The sequence below is a fragment of the Choristoneura fumiferana genome, chromosome 18 (assembly GCF_025370935.1).
Source record: "Choristoneura fumiferana chromosome 18, NRCan_CFum_1, whole genome shotgun sequence".
Taxonomy (NCBI): domain Eukaryota; kingdom Metazoa; phylum Arthropoda; class Insecta; order Lepidoptera; family Tortricidae; genus Choristoneura; species Choristoneura fumiferana.
Genome location: NC_133489.1, coordinates 13,392,750 through 13,419,634, shown reverse-complemented (window position 1 = coordinate 13,419,634; position 26,885 = coordinate 13,392,750). Strand labels below are relative to the sequence as shown.

At 36.9% G+C, this 26,885-nt stretch overlaps 1 protein-coding gene across 2 annotated transcripts in view; it reads left to right on the top strand.

The window, feature by feature from the left end:
• The window catches only part of L (zinc finger protein Lobe), a 98,131-nt gene that overhangs the window by 10,803 nt on the left and 60,443 nt on the right, over positions 1 to 26,885 (top strand). The window contains exons 2-3 of one of the 2 annotated variants that reach the window (XM_074101554.1): positions 11,791 to 11,985; positions 14,814 to 14,876. In XM_074101554.1, the coding sequence (XP_073957655.1) occupies positions 11,791 to 11,985; positions 14,814 to 14,876 (258 nt within the window). Of the gene's footprint in view, positions 1 to 11,790; positions 11,986 to 13,857; positions 13,913 to 14,813; positions 14,877 to 26,885 lie in introns of those variants that run through there. The other variant, XM_074101556.1, reaches the window with a different exon arrangement.

Sequence of the window (26,885 nt, the reverse complement as noted above, 5' to 3'; positions counted from 1 at the left end):
GCGCCTCAGTTCCGATTGTCTTATGTATGTATAGCTATTGTATTTAAACGCTACGCTGTTGATTAAACAAACCTGTCGGAGCTAGTACTTACACTGATACGAAACAATATTTATTATTATTACGGTAAATCAGAAACAGAGACGAGAACGAGAAAATACTTTGTATAACTAAGTACTAAGCAGAGGGCGTAATTTTCATGGCATTTTTTGAACTGTCATAGTGAAGTGACTTCTCACTTATCGACTCTACCTAAATGATGTCGATGTATTAGAGATTAGACTTTAAATTTGATTATCGTAAACTTATCATGTTATGTAGAGCGTTCTTTTTCCGCGTGTAAATGGATATTTGACTGTAAAAGAAGTAGTTTAAAACCGGAAAACATGAAAAAGAAAACTATTTCTTTTATAGACACATTAATGGAACACTTGTTAACATTACAACAGAAGAGTTTCAACATGAAATTAAAAAAATAAAACTAAACTGAAATTATTCAATTAGAAAATTGTTATCCAATTACTAAATTATTGCATATGTCTATTTCACATTTTCAACTGCTCGAAAGTAAATTGGAAGAGATCGCTCTTTAACTTAAGGCCGCCTATTGTATTGTAATCTTCTTTAGTACGTATGTTTTGTATCGATATATGTATGTATATCGGAAGCCGATAAGTGAGAAGTCACTACGACAGGTCAAAGAATAAATAATAAATAATAAATAAATATCACGGGACAATTCACACCAATTGACCTAGTCCCAAAGTAAGCTTAGCAAAGCTTGTTTTATGGGTACTAAGCAACGGATTAATATAATTATATAGATAGATACATACTTAAAATACATAGTACACACCCAAGACCCGAGAACAAACATTCGTATTTTTCATACAAATATCTGCCCCGACACGGGAATCGAACCCGGGACCTCAAGCTTCGTAGTCAGGTTCTCTAACCACTAGGCCATCTGGTCGTCTAAGAATGCCTTGAATATTCCGCTCAGCGCTCTCTGGTAATAAGTAGACATCGGATTTTATGCACTATCAAAATGCCAAAATATGCATGCAAATATGCACTAAAGAAGGGCAAAATATCCACTAAATATGCACAGTAAAAAAAACATTTATTATTAGAATTTACGTTTATTTTCACATTTTTTTTGTTTTTTTTTTTGATGAGGGTTTCGCTTTTCACAATCCTTGCAGAAAATCACGGTGCCATCAGTCGTAAATTGGTCTGGGTAATTTATTGTCCAAGATTCTATTAAAGCCAGCGTATTATTTTATCACGGGCTGCATTATTTCACCAAAAAAACGATTTTCGTTGATATAAACAAATACAGCGAGACAAAACTGTCAAAAAAACTATAAGTGTAAAAAACGGCTTAATAACAACACGCCTAGCATGTTAACAACTGAAATAAACACTGTTAATGAAAAATTATCAAAATATGCAATAACGCTATAAAAATAGAATCAAAATATGCAAATACATATAATCTGATGTCTAGTAATAGTAATGTAAAATAGGTACGACCTATACTTATGGTACGACTGCTGAAATGTAGAGTATAGTAGTGTACACTGGCATTCGAAATGCGTGCGTACGTATGTGTGTGGGCGGTGGTGATATCTTACCATCAGGAGACCCACTTGCTCGTTTTCCATTAAGTGAAATAAAAAAAAACTTCGGCGTCAACTAAATAACTGAAAACCATGGTAGGATACGTTATGCCTATCCAATTTATCAAAAGTGTAAACGAACCTAACTTGGATCGAATCAATTTTCATTTATCTATAATTCGCGTCTTTTAACTAGATGTCTAATCACTTTTTTCACCAAAATTCACTTGATTTCAATGTTTATTTTTCACTTGAAAAATCTTCGGCAAAATCTGACGTTATTTCTTGATTGAAACATGTGTATAATCTGTAGTAGCATAAACTAGCGTAGAGATGGTGGAAAAATTGATATTTTAAAAATCGATTAATGCGCGGATGAATAAGCGATTTTTATTTACTTTCCTTAAAATTAAAAAATAGTTACTGCTTTTATATTTGAATAAACAGTCTTTGGAGTGAAATCAAATTCTAAATAATAAAATAGACAAAAATACTTTGATCTATTCAATCAATAAATTAAATCGATTTACTGGACAGATTAATTATTTTGCAATAGGTTCTAGGTTTTCAGATCATTGAATGAATGTCTGTGGTAGGATAAATAGCGTCTTTGTTTACACTTTTCATAAATTGGATCGAAATACAATATAGTTTGTCGATTACACTATGTTTTAAATCAGATTGTGTTTGTGTTTTTAAATCCCTTCAATGTTAGATTAGATTCGATTTTTTAGAAAAATATGGCTCTTTCCATTGGAGGACAATTTTGCCAGTGTCTAGTAGGTTTTGCCGTTAATAAAAAATATAGAAAACGAAATATGAGAGGTAATGGTGGATGAACGATGACAGCGCGAATCAATAAAAAAATCGCTTTGTTAATGTGGTCTAAAAGTTACGAATGCGACATATTGTGCCAATCAAATGTATTAGCGAGGTTGCATGCTATTTAGATAATTTAATACCGGTCGTTTTGGTGTTAGTTTGATTTTCTTCTAAAAACATCGAAGCGCAACTGATAAATACTTAGAAATCAAGTAGAATTACTGACATAACAAACACACGAATATTGATTTAAATAATGAAGGTATTGAAAACAATGCAATCAACTAACATAAAAAAAATATTTTTAGGGTGTCTGAGGTGATTAGTTATGTAGTAAACACCTTGTTTTATAACTACGTACCGTATGAAAGTTATTAAATAAATTTAGTACCTAATCTAGACACGCGGAAGCGTGTCAAGCCAGGTTCAAGCTAACAGAACTGGCGAGCAGCACCGTGTGGAATTTTACCCGAACCATTTAGAGCAACTTTTGCCCCCTCATAACTAAAAAACTATTTCACATAAAAATGTCAAATTTGGTTCATTTTTTGAGACTTGTGGGATACATATATGCTCCAAATTTCATAAACACACTTGAAACGGTTATTTAGACATATCCAAAAATCGACATTTTTATCACTGACTCACCAATAGATCAAAATTCTAAACCAGTTCCAGATGACCTAGACAGGTAGTTGGGTGAATACAAAGGAATAGATCAGAAACGAGTACATTTTTGTAATTTTATTATAATTTTTAAATTTAATTATTTTTGTACAAAAAGTAATGATATCCCATCAAAACATAAATGTGAAATGAGAGCGAAGTTCAATATTATGATATATGCCTTGATTATTGACTTAAACGGCAAAAGAAGTGAGATCTAAAATGGGTGCCAAGTGCCAAGGTGCCAAGTTCATTGGTCAGCAATGAAAATTATTTATAACACTATAAAATATTTTATAACAACTTAAAATATAATTTCTTCTTATAACTTAGGATAATATATTGAAAATTGAAGCCTAAGGTCGGACTTGGCTAGTTTTTATATAATATAATTAAATTAACTTACTTATGTTTTGATGGGATTTATATTACAGAACCATTGTGTATTACCTATTGCGTAACGCAGTATTTCACCACTTCTTTCTGTCACACGTTACAGTATAGCACGAGGGTAGAAAGTGACGGTAAATGCGATCGCGAGCGCCCGGGCGTTAAACAGTACAGCCTCGGGTCATATGGTCACCTAAATATTAAAGTCGCTATTGCACTGTCACAAACTAGTCAAACACCCTGACTAAACTTCTGAAAAGTAAGTACTTAATATAAAGGCGGTCACATACGTACACTCAGAATTCTGTTTCGGAATTTTGATTCGAAATATCGATTTGGGATTCCGTAAATACATCACACACTTACGTTTACTTCAATTCCAAACGCACAGGCCACCACGCGGAATCCGAATCAGAAAAAAGTTCGAACGGAAAACAACTGTCTGTATGTGGTAGGCCCATAGATTTGTATGGATTTACTGCGTTTGATATCCCGAATTGATATTTCGAATTGAAATTCCGAAACGGATTTCCAAATGTACAGTCGGCCCATGAAAATGATAAGCAACTTAAAACCATGTCACATTGACATTGACAACCTATTTCATCACGCGTTACCACTCTGCCTTGATCTGGTTTTATGTGGCCGCCCTTAGAAATTGTTGTTACCTGGTTCCCGTGGGCTCCGTAATAACACTCGTATTAAATTAGATAAAATAATCGAGGGAGGAAATAATCGCCTAACAATGAAGCGCTTTATCGATACCCGCTAATGCCTCCCAGCCGACTCTTTCCGCGGCGCTCGATGAGGGATGAATTACAATACATCTAATGTCGATATGGTCAGTAAGAAAATTGAATTGCCAGAACTGCAGTATAGTGTTGGCGCTTTGGTGCCGAATGTGTCCCGCGCGACACATTCTGAACATGAAGTTCTGATGGGCTATTGCTGTTGTGGATTGTGCAGGACTCTTCCCGCACAATGTTGGCTTGTGTTCACTATTTTGTTTCCGAACAGCTCTGGAACGTTCATTCTCGCGAGACAAAGGATACTGAAGAGGAAGTCTGCAGGATTTAAACCTTGACTTTGAAAGGATTTGGACATTAGCCTGCAGGGTTTACTGTGGATTGTCTTTTATTCACTGGGAACTGTAGAAATATATAGTTACATTCAATCTTGGACTATTTATTGCTTTTTTAACCGACTGCGGCGAAGTGAAGCGGGAGGGTTATGTTTTTGCCCTGTGTGTATGCATGTATGTAAGATTTTAAGTCTGCAGGTATGTACTATGTCCGTTATTATATCTGCTGGTCATTACTCAGTGGCTCAACCAAGTAACAAAACTGTTATAAAAATGACTTTATGCACTTTAGTGTGCAGGATACCAAAAAATAATATCACTCTCGTACTCTTGCGATACCCGTCTCGTACTCTCGAGATGGGTATCGCAATAAATAAATAAATAAATAAATAAAATAAAAGGCTTTAGAAGGCGAGTATAGGTATTAATATAAACACTCTATATGATTGAAAACAGTCTGGAGTGACAAATCATAGAAAAAACCTTTCGTAAATGATGGTAGGTAGTTAATTACAACTACCTATGTAATAATATTATGAGATTATTTAATTACCGTCTAAAATAAACAAAACAATCATCAGTCAATCATAAAACGAATTAATGCCAACAAAAAAGAATGAAATATGAATTTGAAAAATTTGAAAAACTGACTGCGTGTAAACTGAAAAAAATAACTCTGTTTTTTATATTACTTATATAACTATACACCATTGAATGTTTTCATGATCAATAGTTACAGTCACCTGCATAATTATATGTGCCACGCTTTGTTGTATCAAAAGCAAATAATAAAGTCTAATGCGGAATGTAGCAAGTTCAAAAGTCGGGAATTGTTATTACTGGGAATTTTTAATGCAGTCAGAATTTTAAGTGTCAAATTTGACTTTAGTTAGGTATATGGAATAAAACAGTAGTAGGGATATATAGGTACAGTCAACGTCATAAATAAATGATCATTTTTGTACCTTGTCACTTTAACGTCATGTTTGAAAAGCCATCCGAATTTGTGTAACGACTGAAAGCGACAATGTACAGAAATTATCACTTATTTATGACGTTGACTGTACAACATAATATATGATATAAATAACACAAAAAATGTTAAATAAAGTCCAAACAGGTCAAATGCAGCTCGTAGCCTCAGAAGCAGAGTCCTGTGCAGCTGGACGCGTGGCCTGGAGTAATGAATCGATGGCTGGTCCCGACGGCACGCAGTGTCCAGCAGTGTTGGCTACGTCTCAGCGGACCTTTAGGACTCGGGATCTCGGACTATTTTAAAATGTATTCTAACTTTTATAGGTTAGGTATAACAGGTGTTATAAAATAATTCCAGAATATTTCAGATGGTTGGATTAGTTTGGCTTTATCGAAAATTTTCAGTCGATCTTTGTTTAGGATGTGAGGCGTCAAAGGCGTGACTATACTTTGAATAAAAAATTCAGATGTAAAACCTATACAGGAGAAGGTATTCAATTCAATCATAACCTGCTGAAATGTTCTAGAACAATTTGAAGACCCAGTCTATTAAAAGCTCTCCAATTTAGTCGGATGTGGTTAAATTGTACCTAGGGATAGCAATAAACGAATTCTTCGCTGACGAAGTCGCAGACAAGTCAATAAATTTCTAAAACGTCAGTATCAACTATGTCATAAAACTGTATATAATTGAGTATTTTCGAGGTTAGATTAAAATCCGTTTTAATTATAATTGGAATGGTTTGGTAGTGCGGGCAGGGAGCAAGCCGTGGGTGCGGCCGCGCCGACGGGGCGCAATCACGCCACGGCCCGCCCTGCGCTAATTATGTCACTATGATACTTTGCTAACACTATTGTTCGTATTTTTAATTTATATATAATTTTAATTAATTATATATTTAAATCCGCACATTGATGAATTGGTAAATAAAATTGACGGTAGTAAGCAAGTTGATTTTTTGCCGCCTTATAAATGTTAATACAAATAATTAACAAATAAAATAACGGGACAATTGAGTAGTTGACACCTGTTGACCTAGTCCCAACCAAACATAGCCCGTACTATGGGTATTAGACAACGGCCAAACATACAATGGATACATATTTATACACATATTAAACGACCAAGATTCGAGAACAAATATTCGTATTATTCATACAAATATCTGCCCCGACTGGGGATCGAACCCGGGACCTCAAGCTTCGTCGTAGAGGTTCTCTAACCACTGGCTATCGGGTAGAATCCGTCCGTCCATCTGTCCGTCTGTCACACAGGTTTTACAACCAAAAGGTAGTCTTCAAATTTACACAGTAGGTTCTTATGTTTAATTGTATAACATCTTGTTAATCAATGCTATATAAATTGTCAAAAATATTTAAAGGGTGCTTCCACATTTCTAAAGGTATGAAAAAAAATTGACCTACCACATCGAGTGGGGTATCGTTGTTTAGAGCTTATTGAGTAGATAAATGATATATTTCATGTTTCCAAAATATTTGGGATAAGTAGCTGCACTCCATATTGTTGGTTCGTTTTCACATTTCGACACCAAAACGTTAAAAAATATTTTATAAAAAATATAATTTTTTAATAGGTACATTATTTGCCGACTGTATTTTCTGTTGAACGTTCTTGTATTGCCATTCAATCTACCTAAAGTACATCAAATATTCGATTCGACTACTAAAAGTTCGGCTTGCCATTTACCCTAAATCCAAATTGCTACAAACATTGCAAACCGAATAAAGATTGGTTTTTGGAGTATTTTTGTATTTTTTATTTCAACTCCAAATTTTGTTACTTTTACGGTCATCCCGTGTTTGATTGCTTGGTAGCGACATCTCTTGTCCGGTTGAACGGTTAGTTCCGAAGGAGTGTTGACGTTTCTCGACGAGGGCTAAAACATAGATGTCGATAGTGTCGCTGCTTAAGGGTTAACAAACAATCAAGCTGAAATATATGGTGCATTGGAGAAATTTATGTCTGTATCTACTCCTGTCCACCACTGGGTGGTGTAGGGGTACAGCACGCAGCACGGAATGCTGAGGACCTGGGTTCAATTTCCAGCGCTAGACTCTTTTTCTGGTCTTTCTGTGCATGTTTCAGTTTGTAAATACGAGTACCTAGTAAGTTTTTTCTAATGCTATATAGGTACCTATATTGAAAGCTAAAATACTTACCTTATCTTAGTTAGTAGGTATTTAACGGTAGTGAAAATCAGTTTTTAAACTTAGAAGAGTTTATTTCTATAAAATTTGAACAGTTGATTAATTGAACATTTACATTTACAAAACAAAAAATGTCTTAAAAGTTCATGCTTTCAATAATGTTATTTACATTTTAATTATCAATTATGAGCAATTTCTGTAGCTGTAATGTAATGCACTATTCTGCGCCTAGCATGTTTAATGGTAGCTTTCGATAGCGCCCTGCGACGGTATCGCCCAGTAATTTGTCCATTGGCGCACATATCACAGCAAAGCTATGCCTGCATTATTCTAATTAGCTTTATTGCCACTTCTATTAATTAACATCATGTTGCTTACGTGAATACTTTAATATGATTACACCCAAACTGTGTGTGACTTCGTGTGAATTGTTAGAGGGCGGGTGAAAAGTTCTAAGCCTGAGGTAAAAAAAATAAAAAAAAAATCAATATAATCTCCCTTTAATTATTGAATTAAAGGGAGATTATATTGTATTGGCATTTATTTCATTTTTTAAATACCTAATGCTTTTAGACTGTTATTTTTTATTTATTTTGCCTGTCGAAATGTTCCTGTACAGCCGCCTTCATTTCTTCATCAGTACCAAATCGCTTTCCCCTTTCTTCAAATTGCTGAATAGAAAATAATCGCTAGGGGCCAGATCTGGACTGTAGGGTGGATGATCAATTTCCTCGAAGCCAGTTTCCTTCAGAGCAAGCTTGGCAACACGAGCGGTGTGAACGGGGGCGTTGTCTTGCAAAAACAAAATGCCTTTGCTCAGTTTGCCCCGTCGTTTCTCGACTATGGCTTGTCGCACCTTTATTAATAGCTCGACATAATAAACTGCATTTACTGTAGAGCCTTTTGCCAAATAGTCTATTAAAAGAATGCCTTCGCAATCCCAAAACACGGTGGCCATTAGCTTAGACGCCGATCTTTGAACCTTGAATTTCTTCGGTGGCCTTTCACCTTGTTCGATCCACTGCATAGATTCAGACTTCGACTCTGGATCATCTTACTGTCTGATCCATGTTTCATCAACAGTTATTAAATATAATGACCCGGATAACTCACGTACAAAATCACGTTCAAAATTGTTCATCAACAGTTACTATACGGGATCAAACTATATCTAAACCATCTTCACACAATTCTATAAATGTCTGACAAGTTTGAACACGACGTTCTTTATCGAAAGCTGTGAGCATTTTCGGCACCCAACGCGCACTAACTTTTGTCATATGCAAATATTGATACAAAATCTCTCCAACTCTTTCCTTAATACCTAAGGCTTCAGCTATTTGCCAAACCTTAATTCTCCGATCCTCTCATACTAACTTCTTGACTTTTTCAGTATTTTCTTTAGTCACAACCGTTATTGGCCTCCCTGAGCGAGAATCGTCTTCGATCGACTCCCGTTCAAGTTTAAAAAGTCGACTCCATTTTTTAACAGTGGCATGAGAAGGGCCTATGCGCCGTAAATACTAGCCATTTCTTCAAAAATACTTTTCGGTGATTTGTCACTTTTCGTGAGGTACTGCACGGTGCTTAATTTTCGTGATATGCGTCGGATATCTCGAGATGTAATAAAAGAAACACGGCATTTTTTTCTTTTAATTATTTACTTTTTAAATGGTCGTTTTAGTGCCCAGTACCTACCGCTAACACATATGCAACCTCAAAGTACCTTAGGCTTAGAACTTTTCAGCCGCCCCTCGTATTAAAACCCTACGCGACCCTGTCTAGCTACACAATAATGCTTCTTTCATTGTCTGAATATAACAGCCATTTTGATTTTCCATTATTTATTTTACTGTTCCCATTTTCACCAAGCAGCAGCAGTTTACTGAAATTGGAAGTTCACAATAATATTACCATTATAGTAGATAACAATATAACGGGGCGTTTTCTGCCCATAATGTTTACTTAGTGTCCGTTATTGGGGGATATAGAGACAGCCAATCTTTTCTTACTTAACAACAATATTTGGCTCGGAAGACACAGTCATAAGATGAATTAACGAGGTGCCTATACCGGGTGTGGCCTGTAATACGAGGAAAAAATTAAACGTAGATCGTCCTCGTCAAACTGAACAACATTAGTTCAGCGACTTTTAAAAATAATAGTCTTTGAATTTTCATTTTTTCATATAAATTAAATACAGCTATCAATGGACGCCATCTAAGAACACAACTGACGTCGCCTGTCACGCTACAAACATCAATTCGCTTTACATTGCTTCTTCGAATAAACTTAAAAGTGTAATAAAAATTAAAAAACTAATTATTTTTAAAAGTGGCTGAAGTTGTTCAGATTGACGAGTATGATCTATGTTTTAATTATTTGCTCGTATTACAGGTTACACCCGGTATACCTATGTTTGTATAAATCATTAACGTTCTTTGGCAGTTAATCTATAGGTACCTATAAAATTTTATAAAAAATTAACTGACTTAAAAACTACGAAAACAACTAAAGAAAAAACCGGCCAAGAGCGTGTCAGATACGCCCAAGATAGGGTTCCATAGCCATTACTAAAAAATCAAGTAATATTTTTCTAAGGATTTCGTATTGTGTACGGAATCTTTCAAGTTTAGGTATATTTTATACCTTAGGCTGCTATTTACTGTTAAACTACTAATCATTCTCAAGCAATCTTAGCCTATATAATTTTCCTTGTAAATTTGATGTACTTACTACCATCCTGAATTTTTTATTTCGCTCGATTTTAATGAAAGTCTGCTCTTTAAGGTTGGATATTTCGCAGCCAGATCACTGAATCGAAAAATCGTCCTGGCAACCCTGCCCCAATGGTGTTAAAGTACCTATCAAACGATACCCCACACTACTTACAGGGTTAGTCGAGAAAAAAAATCACCCCCACTTTACGTGCATGGGAGGTAACCTATAAAAAGTTTAGTTTTTTTTATTTTACCACTGTCGGCGTGACTGATCTGTATATTCATGCCAAATTACAGCTTTCTAGTACTACCGGTCTCTGAGCTTAGCCGCGGACGGACAGACAGACAGACGGACTGAAATGGCGAAACTATGAGGGTTTCTAGTTAACTAAATACGGAACCCTAAAAACGGAAAATAGCTAAAATTTGTGAATTTATTAAAAAGTATGTAATGCGCTACCATAGATAAACCTTCTCAAATCTAAATATTATATTTCTTTGTGCGCTTCCCACTGATTGTGCAATTTAGTTACTTTTAATTTGATCACAGTTATTGCAACAACAGTTTACCTGATAATATCCGCTTAGAAACTGACATTTAAATTTAAAAAGATTTTTAAAAATATTCATTAGAAACTCTTTCATGACAGTAACATAGGTACTTAGTTGTATCAATATAAACATCTATGTAATTATAAATTACACATTATTATTATTAATATACATATTGTTATAAAGACAGTTTCCCGCAGACAAACTGTGTAAACAATTTTGCAGCATGTGCAAAAAACTCTGTAAAAGAATATCAAATAGGTACTTACATAATTTTTATTCATTCAAGCAGAAAGTAAATATAGAAGGGGTTATAACGGTACACAGTTATACGGGACTTATCACGCTATTTTTACACAAGTAATATTTACCTCGACGTTTCACGAGTCACGAGTAGACTGAAGTGTGGGGTGTCAAGTCTGTCTAGCAGCGCGAGTTCTTCGAACTACCCGCACTTGATCACTAATAGTGCCGGCACTCGTATCACGAACTATCCGCACTTGGTCACTTTTATTAGTCACCCTATCACACCGACACACAACACTAACAACGTCCGATCGTCCCTCCGAACATTCATCCCGACGCCGACACTTATTAATAACAGGATTCCACGAAGATGAAAGCTTATACCCATCGTCCCGGTTGAAATTCTTATGCTTTTTTATTTCAATTGATTCACGTACCATTCTTGTGTAAAAATAGCGTGATAAGTCCCGTATATGGTATTTTGACTATAGAAGGGGTTTCAAATAATTTGACTTATATATGGCTAGTAACCGCTATGATTATTTTCAGATGAAGAAGAGGGATGGGATGAGGAAGCAGCTGATGCGAGCGAAGAAGACAGTGAAGTTGAAGACGACATTGGCTACCTTGATGAAGATCCGACCAATGACGATGGCAGTGACGATAATGAAGAAAATAACGAGAACGAGGAAAACGACAGGAAGGATGAAGCTGATGAATCTAATATTGGGGATAGATTTGAAGGTAAGTAAGGTTAGAAGACCAACTTTGCGTTTTTACTACCCATGATCCCATGGTAAGATACTTCACCGTATACCTATCTGTCGTTATATAATTGTAATGCGGTTTAAATGTATGTATAATATGGCAATGTAAAATAGTGAAAAGAAAAATGTTAAAGGACCTTCCCAACACGTAAAGAGGGGATGATTTTTTTTCTCGTCTAAACCCATAGTGTGTAGGATATACTCGTAGATCTTATAAAAATATCATAAAAGCTTAGATCATTCTTTAATTTAGGTCCGTTTGAAAAATACACCTTAAATTGCTAATGTTTGTTAAAACCACGTGTTCCCCCTCCACAAGCCAAACCGTTGGCTTGAAGAATCTTAAAAAGATCATAACGATAATGTATTGTATAAATAGTTAAAATAAATTCAAAAGTAAAACTATCACAGCCTAGGCATTGTCTTTCATATCGCAGCTTATAATGCGGTCATATTAGGAGATTCAATTCGGAATGAGAGATAATAAGCTGAAAACTCGTATACAGCTTCATTTTGATGTTTGATTGGATCAAAACTCAATATTGAATATTTGTCGCATATTATTAATAGGTGACTACGCGTAGTCGGTTTTTAACAATTGCACTCACATGTGTTAATTTGAGTAACATTATATTATTAATACTTATGTTTAAAAATTACAATACAAGTATAAACTACATTTTATAGAATATCTACCTCCTAATACCGCCACCACGGCATCATTTTTACATTCTCATCTTTCATCCGTCAGACTCCATGATTTTCAATAAAATTTCGCTGACGATTATATTTCGCGAGGAGCGGTCAAAACATTCTAATTTCTCCCCCTGTTTACATGATACGCCTGCAGATTAAACATTCAATAACGTAACAGCAAAACGGCTAACTGAATTCAAACGTAATATTAACTTGCGCCGTCGATTTGCATATTTGGTCGTCTAGGCTGCATCGTCAGCCGTAGGTGGCGGTGGACAGTGACACATGGCGCAGATAGCGAATGACGTACGGCCGAGGCTGCGATCGTTGCATCGCATTGGGTGCAGTGCAATGCGAATTGCCACGACGTCGATGTGCGAATGACAGACTCCCGCGTGTCTATTAGGCAGGATTTTGAGTGGCTGGAAGTAATTGAGCGGCGAATGGGCGAAGAACACGCCATTTAAGAGCACGGCAGATTTGGATAACCAATTTTGGAATTATCCTGTTTTATACTATGACCCAAGACTAGTAAATCTAATGAGGAATATGTCAGACTGGCCTAATGAATGGGGGTACCCAATACGTGATACGCTTTTTTTTCACGGTTTCTGTCTTAAGAAAACGAAGCTTACTTAGAGCTTTCTTTCTCTCGTCATAATTTTTAGTAGCGTGAGGTAGTAGACACAGAATAATAATTTAGCACCCTGATAGCCGCATAGGGACCTCAGAACTTGATTGCCACGTAGACTTTAAATGCTATTCCAATGTTCATTGTCCTATGTCCTCTCAATCACCTTGTACTTATACTCGTATTCTTAGCGAGTAATAAATTTATCAAAATAAACCTAAGTAATGATCGCAGGTAATCCATACGCGTGTGAATAGATCACATGAAGATGCGCAAACAGAGATGAACGTTTTAAAATATGCGGTAGCCAGTATCGGAGCAATAACTCAATGAAAATTGATTTAATCGCAGTTGCGTCGCACCCAGCACTTTGTCAAGTGTCAAGCGCATTCGCGAGCACACAATTCACTGTGTACGCACATCTCATCTATCGTTAGATTAGTAGCTTACGTACGAAATACCACCTATTTGTTGGATTTGAACTTAGTTTCTGTGTCAATTATTAACTCATCTAAATAGCATGTTAATGATGGTGTCGTTTTTTATGGCTTGGAACACTCCGTTCTGAACTAAGGAAGTAAGTTTTCTTACAATATGATTTATTACAATGAGTCTTCGTTGAACACCACGAAGTGAACAATTCGGGAAAAATACACTTACATTGAGAAAACTAACGAAGTATGCAATAGGCAGACTTATCGCATATATATCAATCTCTCCTGAGCAACTCTTAAAATATTGTTGAACTTAAAATTAACGACGAGTTAACTGATTTTTTGAAGCTTAATCAATATTATCTTAGTTTGTTTAACTTGTCATTATAAAAAAAAAACTGATTATGATATTCTTTATTCTTAGTTAAATTTAAGAGCCTTTTGTTAAAGCTTCCTGTCATACGTTTCAAAAGTAACGTCCTCTAGCGGATTGTCTTAGGGGGAGCTAAGACGGCACTCGGATGCATTTACATTATCATCGTCTTGCTTTTGCACTGCCAACGCAACTCCCCTGGGGTCTGAGCGAAGGGTTTACTAGAACGCTAGTAATCAAATAAGTACTTGCATGGAATACCTACGCTAATTGGAGTTATTAGTGCCAGCACTAATTGCCATCCGGTGTCTATATAATTGTTCCGGATGTGGACCTATATTATAAAAGTTATAACTAATTTTCAGTCATTTCGATTCCGTGCGCATAGATTGCTTAATTTTTTCCTTGATTTCATTTACGGAAATTCTTGAAATAGAACTTACTGGCGCAGTAAACAGTAATTTACGTATACATATATGAGTCACATTGCCGCGGTTTATTCTCATGCCTAACTCAAATATCCGATGGAGAGAGCTTAGCGACGCGAAGTGACGTGACGTATCCGAATTGTTAATAAAGTGATGTATTAGCTTTGGGAATGCCTATATCACACGTTACTTACATTACTTAGCCAACATTCTGATTTTTAAAACAGCTTTTTCTTATTACAGATGCTGGAGACACAGAGGGAAATCAAATGGAAACAACCGATCGATGGGACTCAGAAATCGCTGGTTAGTATATTTACACTTATTCTTTGTTGAAAAGGATTGATACGTAAATTCGCTAAGAAATGCGACGCGATCCTTATAAATATTCGTGTAAAATGTTAAAGATTGAGAGGGCTTTATTACTATATCTTCATTGAAATTCATAAGGCCCGGTGAAATGAGGAGTGCGGTAGCTGTGCCTTGCTGGCTCTCACGGCCGCGAGCGTAAGAGATGCGTTTTTACTGCGGTTTAATGCTGTTTTTACAACTTCGTCAAAGGGTGTGCTGCGGCGGAGACTAACGCGCCGCGCCTCCCGGTGCTTTACGACCCTGTCCTCGCTTATCTCGCGCTCCTCACGATAAATCTCTGCCAGCCTTCTTCCTTGGACTTCAAATATTTACATGCTAATTCGTAGCCGATTCTGCACCCGAGATTATAAATAAATTGGCCGCTGTGGCCCATCATCGGCCGACGCTACCTCTCCTTTATCTTTCATGACTTTAGGACTTTTTAAAACAGTACTTACCATCCCGCACAGTTGACATTGTAATTTTATGCCACCTAGATAATTTAGCTTTTATGGCGGTCGTAAGAAGCTGAATAACTTACCGCAACAAAATTTACTTATGCTGTAGTTATAGTAGGTACTTGTGGCGCAGCTAGGTATTTATTGCAACTACTCACTGTGATCGCTAGATTCCTTAAGCGTTCATTACTGCGACGGGGCTTCAATGGCTCTCGTAAACGGGCACATGTCTTAAACAATCGTTACTGTTCCTCATCTGCCTGATACTTTCAGCTTTCCCCGAGGCACCCTTTCTATTATTAGTGAACTGCGTATTGTTCGAATTTTACTGTAGTTTCTGTAGTGTTTTTTAATGGCAACGACGAACGTTTACTCGGCCAACTGCGTGGACAAGGCGAAGTAATGTGCGCAAGGATGCTTTGTTCCAGCAGAAGCGGTCGTGTCGTGAGTTAGTAGCATCGGCAATGACTAATTTTTCCCAGTGAGTGTTTCGCTGTCGCAGAGTCGTTGTTAGGCCAACACTCGTGTTGCGAAAATGTATTCTCTACGGGAGCGAGGGGGGCCGGGACGCGCGCGGGGGGGAGCCCGAAGTTGGGCGCGGGCCGCTCCCGCGGGACCCGCCCGCGGGGACCGCACTCGCGCCCGGGAAACAGAACAAATACAATACATTTACCGTGTGTAGGTACTAAAATAACATTTAATGTTATAAATGGAAAATGCTTACCTACGTCTAGGCGAAAACTTTTTCTCACGTTTACTGATATCTAATTCTTGTAATCGGTTCTTAGTTTTTTTTCATTCTCTATGTCCAGAGTTTCGCGGGGCATAGGGGTAGAGGGCTGGATTCCGAGTAAATATTAAAATTGGTCTATGCCTAGTACTCGTATTAGTAGGATTCCAACAAGCAGCATTATAATCAATGTAAGCGATTTTACAAAGTCAAAAAATAGGTCTACTTACCTACATTAATTTACGCGAAAATATCAGTGATTATTTTCCTTCGTGTTTTTCTACTTACCCACCGTGACCTCATTTTTAACCGACTTCAAAAAAGGAGGAGGTTATCAATTCGGTGGTTTTTTTATTTTTTATTTTTATAGATTTAGATTAGATTTATTAGATAAGGGTTGCTATTTCTTATTTTTAGTTCTGTTAAGTATATATATGATGTTCTCTATATATATTCTAATCCTTTTGACAAGTGTTGTGGGATTAAGTATATCGAAAATACAATATGAAACATAGATGCACAGAAAAACCAGAAAAATAGACCACCACTGGACAGGCATCACAGACACGAATTTATCCTATGCATCACATATTATTTCAGCTTGTTTGTTTCTTATTTAGTCACTTAAGCAGCGACACTAGCGACATCTATGCTGTAGCCTTCATCGAGAAACTTTCAGCATTCCATTGGAACTAACTGCTCACTTGGACAAGAGATGTCGTTACTAAGCAATCAAATAATGATTTGAAATGAAAATTTGGAGTTGAAATAAAAAATACAAAAAGACTCCAAAAACCAATCTTAATTGTAGGATTATGTTGTTGCTAGATTTCAGCACATTTATTGACCTCATGGAAGAGCTCCGACTGCTGAAATACAGGTTTTCACCTAGTTTGGTAGCTGTGGCCCACTTTATTTACGATTTTGTCTAGTTACTACATATATTAATGTAAGATACTTGTACCTTTTTATGGAAATAAAGAATTATTATTATTATATAAAGTGCGTAGGTGAGGTAGATGACTATAAGTCCACTCCTGCTGGCTCGTGCTGAGGGTAGGTTAGTAGTAGGTTAAATATGATATAGCTTTCGAATTTCTGAATATCACATGACACTCCTATTTATTTGTCAAGCAAGACCACGCATATATCACTCGGAGAATGCAAAGCGTCCGCAAGTTATTCTGTGAAGCAAGTTAGCGGACACAATGCGAGCAATGTCGGGTTCAGGCTTTGGCCGGCACGTGGCTAATTAAATGCCGATGTTCGATCGGCGGGGTGCATGCGGAATGCGGGGCGGCGCCGCCAGCGAGTGCCAACACTGCCTGACATTCCTTCAGCGTGATCTACAACCTGGGTGGCTACTCAACACGCGCTAAGTGAGCCACATACCGAGCGACGACCAGAGGCTTGACTTGTTCAATCCCAGAAAATATAGCAATTGCCTCAAAGGCCGTGCCAGGATAAGCTAAGTGATTCTGCCCCCATCGAGTTTGGGCTCGTAATTTTTATGGATGTTGTGGGTGTTAGTAATAAATTGGCAAAATTTCAGCCCCCCAAACTTAATAGTTTTTGTATGAAAGAAAAAAGAAAATATTATTTTTCTTCATTATCTTCTTTTTCTTTTCAACCTATCTTAGTGTGCATCACAAATATTATACATTCACTATATAGATATCTACACTTTTACAGATGTTTGAAAAAAATATAAATGTTAGACTGCTCAGATGTCATCCAGAGCTCAAACCTAAATATTTTTCATTTTTGAATATATTTTAATCTATTACATTATTAATTTATTCATGTCAAATAATCATGCATAATTTGTGATCTTTATAAATAGGAATTGTAAAAAAAAAAAATTGAAGTCAGTATTCGGAACTTATTGTAGAGCTAATTAAGTTTAAGCTAAATATTTGACAAAATTGCGTAAATCTTCAGTCAATTATTAGCCCAAACTAGATGGGGGCATTCAATTTATACATTTTATGTCTTTACATAGCCCAAGTTCATTTGCTAGTAGAATGCTTTCTAAAAGTTGCCATGCTTTTCATTTGTTCAGAAGGTAGCAAAAATAATTATATATATCTAGATATCTCCATGTTCGCCCACAATTATAATTTTGAAAAAAATACATGTTATAGCTCATTTGTGAGTGTATCACTGGTGAAAAAATTAGAGTGGTCTCTAAAGTGGAAGTTAATAATAAAAAAATATGAAATCTTCAGTCAGTATTTTTTTCTATGACATAATGAAAATGTTATTCATGTCAAATAATCATCTGTAGTGAATGTAACATATTTGTGATGCACGCTAAAATAGGTTGAAAAAAAAAAGATATTGAAAAAAATTTTTTTTATACATAAACCTATTAAGTTTGGGGGGCTGAAATTTTGCCAATTTATTACTAATATAGAGCCACACCATCCATAAAAATTACGAGCCCAAACTCGATGGGGGCAGAATCACTTAGCTTATCCTGGCACGGCCTTTGCGTCAGCTGTAAATAACAGGTTACGGAGCTTTTGATAGAGCAATTAAAGTGCTGAATTTCTGTCACTGCAATGAATTACGCGATATAATTAAAACAACAGGCACGTTATTTTTCATGAGAAACTTGAACAAAAACACGAACTGTTATCTTTTTACGCATCCAGTCATATGAGACAGCTACGTCTGTGCGACATCAGACAAGACTCTAAAGCGTTTAAAAATCTATACAAGTTCTTTTTATAAGCGATCTTGAACACAACCGTTTCCAAACAACACGAAATGACGTTATGTCAGAAGTGAGTGTTATAGCCTCTTGTGGAGGTCTGGTTGTGCACGAAAACTAATATGTATCGCATAGATTTTAGCTGTATTGTAACTATACGAGATTGTGGAATAGCAAGTTAAAAAGCTGTACATTAATATATATGTGTACATTTATATATTGACAGTGGACCTTCATAAAGTGTCATCTGAATCAAATCAATTATTAGGTAAATTATTAAGGCATAAAATTGCTGTGCGGGTCTTGTTTTTGCCTATTAGTTGAGTAATTTGGAGAAAATATGCACCTTTCGTTTTTTTCCATATAATTGTTTTTTAGGCTTATCTTACTCCGAATCGTTTTTACGTTTTGACAGTCGAACATCAGAAAAGAAAAAATATGTCCCAAATTTTCCATCTCAGTTCGTTACATTTTTGTATTTATGATTTTTTTATTCCTATGAATGTAACGCACCTGAGAAATATTTTTCTTTACAAAGTTTTGGGACATCTAGATACTGCCCTCCTAAGCCAGAAGGCGCTATCTAAAAACACATGAGTTAATATTATAATACTATTGCGTAGCTTAAAACATTCTGCATCACATGATGTAAATGACAGAAAAACGATTTTTTTGAGATAGCGCCTCTCCGCTTAGAAGGGCAGGATAGATGTCCCAAATATACATCTTAGCTTCGTTACGTTTAAGTATGTATGTTTTTTTTATTTCTATAAACGTAACGCACCTGGGAAATATTTTCCAAAAATTTGGGACACTTCAAAGGTGCTTATTTTCTGCAAATGACCCAGTTGGTCTTTCACCTCCCTATTTTTGTCCACTTTGTTTTCTGTACTTTTTTATATCTTCTGCTAATTTATGTAGTTTTATCATGTTCTCTTTAATACGCCTTAGTGACACACATAATGTAGCTAACAACACCAAGATTCACATGCATTAACACATTACATAAAAAAAAACAAAAAAAATGAAATGAGAAAAATGTTAGCCTAGATCCGCCCCTGTTAGATCCCAGGTGGCGCGGCCGCAGCGTTTGGAATTATCACATAGTGGTGAGGGGGCGGGCGACGCGCGGGGGGCGGCGGCCCGATACATTCGTCACAGGACCACCAGCCATTAGGCATTTAGATATTATCAGGCCGCAGGCCGCGAGGGATGACCCGCGACCGGAGCTGTTGTTCGCTGCTTACCACCTAATTGCTAATTACTGGAAGTGTTTTGTTGAAGCTTCAATTCATAGTTGTTGGTAGAGCTAGCCTAAGAGCCGTCTCTGTGCTATCCGCCCCCACGGCCCCTACAGGTCCCAGGTGGCAGGCTCCGGCCGCAGTTCCTTCCGTCCCGTGGGAATCCCTCAGACCCGCGCACGCACACATACACAACGCACAACTACCAGCGTTATTGCCACTCGTATAACAATGATCTCGAGCACGGAGACAGGAAAACCGATCCTATCACCGCTGTTTTTAATCTTAATTCCGTTGTTTGGTTGGTATCGGTTTTTCTTATTATTTGATAACGTCTGCTGCTGTTGAGAGCGGGGAATTTTAAATCTGTAGTATTAAGGCTTAACGTAGCGAGTCGACTCGGTCAACAGCGATATTTGAAACGCATGTTGAGACTCGAAGAAAAGTGTATCATCGATATTTTTCAATCCTTATATTTGCTATTATGTTTGTTTTTATTAGCTTACTTTTTTGGCTTAACTAAAAATCAAGATTACTTTGAAACGGAGAAGTTATTCGGGTAGGTACTTACCTACCGACGGGATTTGAACCCACATTTCTCGGCTATACTTACATGTCAAGTGTGCCACCTGCTGAAAATTTTGATCGTTTGCATACACCAAGTCATACGATCCAAATTAGTATGGTATTTCTAATATTTATTTTTGTGTTTACTTTTGGAAGAGTTGGTCGGGAGTCTCGTGATATGCAGTAAAGTTGGTAGTGTAGTACACTTGGCATGTATAGTCAGGAAATACGGGTTCGTATCCCGTCCGGCGCACCTGAAAATTTACTTTGTTTTGAAGTAATCCGGTAGATAGTTTTTGATCACTAATCGATAGGTATTAATCCTAGTATTTATTTTAGCGACTCCAGTTGCTACCGTTGGAAGCCGCATGCATCCACCGTGAACCAGCGGGTTTACCTAACCAGGTCATTCGTCCGTCTCGTTGGTAATTTTTCCCTTTCCCTGTCGACATACGAGTATTTTGGTTGTTGATTGATCAATCACCGAAACTCTTAACATTATTTAGTAAAAGAGGCATGTCTGTACACGTATAAATAAAGATTGTTTTGAAAAGGTCGTCAGTTATACCTAAAGTATCATATTCACTGTATCACAAGCTATCTTAGTCTTGCACAGAACTCCACGTTACCAAATCTTAAGAGCGTGCAATTTTCTTATTTATTCGAAAAGTGGATTAACACAAGATAAACTTAACAAATAGTTACAATTTATTCTTGAAATCTATATGTAACATGTAGGTATGCCTTAACTAAATATTCATGTGTTGAAAACAAATAAAAATAATCACGAAGTTAAAAACTACGTATACAATAAATCAACATTAGGCATGTAATAATTAAATATGGGTGTTTCATTTCATATAACACCATTGGACATATTTTTTCAAAGGGTGTAATCGCTCATTGTTTGTAATAAACGTTTGGTATAATAATTAAATATGATCACTTGATTTAATTACGGGCATAATGATCTCGGGGGGGTCCCGTTGTGTCTCGTTTATTTCGAGACACAGTTTTGGTGATCATTTCTTCTAACAGAGATAATGGAGCGAAAATATAGATTTATGAAGCTTTTTTTAAATATTTACCTACCTAATTTGAGCTGCATCAAAGAAATGATTGGTCAAAATTCTTAAAAAGAAATTAAAAACTATGGTAGTGTTACCTTTAACATAATATTTTTCAAATGGAATGCAATGGAGAAAGGGTAGTGCGTTTTTACAAAATAAACACATTGTAATTGCAAATCGGCTGCAAATTGAACAATGCCCATGAACTCGTGTGACACACTATCACATGGATGGGATGAAAGTTGTGCTAACTTATAGGCGAAACTTTTTAATGATGTTCGACCGCCGGTGCGTCCAACTTTGTAGGCATTTCAATATTTTCTCTAAACTCGTGCCCGCCGTTCGATGACATTAAATGCAAATGGGAAAGTTTTACAACTCTCATTTTCATGCATGATGACAAACTGTTAACAGACAGGAATTCTCTACAGCCCTTTAAACTAGCGAAGTTTACGTAATGGCTCTGTACCGTTATTTGTATTCAGTGCTACGTGAAAAGTTTCCTCGGGAGAGGTATAGCGGCACCAGTCCATATCAGGTACAGCGGTAGAGGAATAACACCTTCAGTCTGAATGGCTGCGCGAAAGGTAGCGCGCCCCCAGGGGGCACTATGCTCAAGGCGGCAGAAAATTAACGTGCTCCCGTGGGAAATCTAGCGACAGCCTTAGAGCTTTCCGACCGCCCGACCGCGCCCACTCCGCCGGGATGTATTTAATATCCTCCGCAGTGACGAACTGCACACCTGGACTCATCTTACGTCTCCGCGAACTAACGTCTTAACGCTGCGAAAAAATGCCTTCGTATATTGAATGACGGATGTATTTTTTTTAAAGAAGAAAGAAAAAGAAAGAGAAATAAAATTATTGTCACAAAAAAAACTAAGATAAAATAACATATCTACTTATTGCTAATAAATATTGAATAATAATAATAATAAATATTATTATATATATTTTTTCGACTTATTTATCGATTGTCTGCGTCATGAGCATGATGTAGCAACTTGTTGATAATTTAGGCATTTCATTACAAATAACCTAGCCAACAAAAAGTTGGAAAACTCCCGACTTTGTCACTTCAAAGTTCAATATCTCAAAAATGGCTGAACCGATTTTGATAAAACATGTCTAAGAACCATCGCTAGAAAACCTGCTATCAAGTAAAAAAAAACCGCATTCAAATCGGCCACTCGTTTAAGAGCTACGGTGCCACAGACAGACAGACACACACAGACACACATACCGGTCAAACTTACTTACCTATAAGTACTTCTTTTTATGTTCTTTCCGGATTGCCTGGTGAATAAATATATTTGCTCCACGCTACTAAAAACAAGACGCCCTGCTCATACTCGTAGATCGCCGAGGTCTGAAACCACAAGGCTAGTTTTGAGCTGAGAGCAACCAAATTAACAACTTATCAATTAGTTTTATGAGTCAGGGGTAAGGTACGCGTGTAAGACACTCTGTGTAGATTAATCCTGTGCCAGCGAGGCACGTCGGGTCCCGCGCGGGTTAGGTACTAATTCACAAGATCCAATCGCGGCAATGAGCGGCGCCTACGATCATTAATGTTGCACGGAGGCCCCTTGCCTGTCTTCTATTATATTACACTATTCAGGCGCTAAATATCTGGCCCTACACTGCGAAGTGCAAAATGCGAACTTCGCATATTGCCGTCCCGCTAGCGCTAATATTATTTAATACGAGAGTGAGAGGGACGGTACGATACGAACTTCGATTTTTGTTTTTCTTAGTAGCCCCCGTCCTTAACGTATTATTCAAATTTCAATATTTTTTAATAGAGAATTCTCGCTTCCCTCCTTACTAGTACTATACAGTCTCTGGGAAGGACATATAGGATAGATTTTATTACGGGAAATTGCATAGTTCCAGTAGGATAGCGATAAACAAATTCTTGGCCGACGAAGGCCTGGACGAAAGCAAGTACGTATCATGTATGTCATCATCATCATCATGTCAGCCGAAAGACGTCCACTGCTGGACATAGGCCTCCCCCAAGGCTCTCCACTCAGACCGGTCTTGTGCTTTGTGCATATGTATGTAAATGTCCCATTTAATTAGGTGCTACAACAAATCTTGAGAGTGAGTTTTCACCTTTTTTTCAGTGGTCGAATCTGATTGACTTGAATTTCGCTGCAGTCAGCAAAATTTAATTCAATATTTCGTACAATATCGATATTATATTATTTTAAGAGATATTTTGTTTCTTTTTTGTATGCTGACGATATTAATTACTATATCACTTTATTAAAATAATAGGCGTGTGTCGTAAAAAAAAATTACTTCGTCAGTTAGATTACCAGAAAATATTGGGCATGTATGTTTTGAAAATGATGAAGCGCTAGTTGGTGTTCCGAGTGACGTCACGCCGTGCGACACTTTAGTGCGGCGTGACGTCATGGGCTGCCCTCCTGAACTTTGACATGCTTCATCTTTGTCGCTTTTTGTTTGATTATTTATCTGATTAATTTTATCTATCTGATATCTAATTCACGGATTAAATATAGTAGATTGTACGGTCGGTTCTCTAACCTATGTACCTATTCACTTTTTCATATAGTTGTATAGGAAAGTGGATACTTATGTTAGGGCATCGACTGTATAACAAGAGCATAAAATGAGCCATTTTAGCTAAGGTGTTCATATAGCCACCCGAGCCGGTACGGCGAGGGTGGATAGACACGTCGAGGGGAAAATGGGTTTAATGCTCGAGTTTTACATTCTGCTTTTCACTTCGATTGCGAGGAGATGAAATACCAACAGTTGAAATATTGTTCACTTACCTTTTATTTTTCATGCATTATTAATATAATTATACATTTTTAGTTTTATAGATTTATTTGATTGATTTTTAGTTTTATACAATTTAAAAATTATTAAAAAATATATAGATACTTTTTGTTTGTGGCTGTTAAATACACCTGAATACCTTAGTCTTCGACGACGATTTTAATTTATGCACAAGAGCATAAAAAGTTATATTATGTCGCCTAGATCCAACATAAATACCAACTTTACGAGCATGAGAAGTGAAATAGTAGATTGTACAACAAGAGCATAAAACGAGCCATTTTACCCAAGACGTTCATATAGCCACCAGAGCCAGTATGGCCAGGGTGGATAGACACGTCGAGGGGAAAATGGGGTTAATGCTAGAGTGTAAACACTATGCTTTTCACTTAGATTGCGAGGAAATGAAATAGCAACAGTAGAAACAATTGTTCACTTTCTATGTACCTTTTATTTTTTCATGCATTATTTCATGATTTATTTTGATTGATTTTGAATTTTATGTAAATTATAAAATTATGATTGCCTTGGTCTTAGACGAAGATTTCACTTTATGCACTAGATTCTAGTGACTAGAGCACAAAAAGTCATTTTAGCCTTCAGCCTAGATCCAGCATAAACACGAACTTACGAGCATGAGATTTGATTTTTTTTTACCCAAGAATCTACTTAATTCTAATTGCCACTCTGAATTGTGATAATCCATGCACCAGGATTTAAGTACCTAAGTGATGTTTTTCAAACGCTCGCCAAATGCTTTGTGGCCCTTAACGTTAATCGTGGTCGGATATAAAGCATCCGTCTTCCGCACACTCGATTAAGTTAGAAGGGGTTTATGATCAATGCTTAACGTCCATAAAAGGGTCGTAGGTTTTAAATCAGACTTGCATCTATGTGATTTTTGAAATTTATGAGCTAAAATACATTTGAAATTCATCGTGAGCTTTTGGTGAAAGACAACATCGTGAGAAAACTTGTGAAGCAATTCACTGATGTGTGGAAAGTGTTCAATTCGCAATGGGCTTGCGTGGAAACTACAGCTCGATTCCTCTCAATCTAAGAGGAGGCCTGTGACAAGCAGTGTATGAGTCAGAGATGATGATAATGATTAAGTAACTGATGACCTAATATTCAGCACTAGCAAATTGGATTGCAGCAAAAAATGCTGTAAAATATTCCAATTCTCGATTGACATGATGCTAGTTTCTGAAAAGTAAAGAAATATAATACCTAAATAGTCAAGCCTAATAGAGGATTTAACAAAATGTGTCACTTTGGCTAAAATCTGGCCAGTTGTAAGATTTAACTTGAGTTAACCGTTATACCCCTTAGACATAAAATAGTGATACATTAATTTCTATTCTAAGGCAAATAAACAGTAAAATCATTAGTTTACTTCGCACAACCCGCGTCCCTTTTTTCTCAATATTAGGGGATCCCGTCCAACTACTTAAATTGGACTAGGAAGTTTAAACTGGATCACCTATTCAAATTAGAAATTTAAAACAAGAGGAAAAGTCTCGCAGCAGAGAGGCGACTGGCAAGTGGATTAGAGGGGCGACCGCAGCGACCGCGCCTCGGGGCTGCAGGGCTACTACGAAACTCGAAACTCGAAGTTTGTGTCGTACCGTCCCTATCGCTCTCGTATTTAATTGTGTAAGTGTCAGAGGGACCGCACGACACGAACTTCGAGTTTCGTAGTAGCCCTGCTGCTGTACACACTTACTCGCTACGACGACAGATGCAGTTCACCCAAAAATATGGCTATTTAGATTCTATTACGAATAACAGTACAAATATCGCTGCGGTTTACTTTTATTTTGCAGCTTGAGTTTAGTTTGTACGGATGTTTGCACGATTATTCGGAATTCTAATGTATAATCATCACATCACATATCGATACCTACCTTGAGGCTCAAAGGGCGTAAAGGACGTTTGGGCGTAAAGGCACATATTACGGCATCTTAAGCAGTTTTTCAATGTTATAATCCACGTAAGAAAATTCGCTCAAAAGTGGTGTTGTTTTAGTCCAGACGTTCAACCTGTACCGCAGCAGACCAGTGTGCCGCGATTGCCGCGAAGTGTATGCTGAATTGAAATCATGAATAGCTATTTTAATGAGAAAATAGTTAGTACGAAAACAACTGACGTGTGGCGTATGCGATTCGCGATATCAGGTGGTTATGGTAACGGAGCGGAAGAAATGGCGGGGCGGGTGGAACCCTCTACGCGATAGCGCGACAGTCCGACTCGGACTTGGCTATTTTTTATTGGTGTGCCGTGCCACGAGACTTTGATGAACGAAAAGTGTGCCTTTAAAACCAAAAGGCTGAAAACGCCTGTTTTAGTCCCTAAAAATTATAAATATT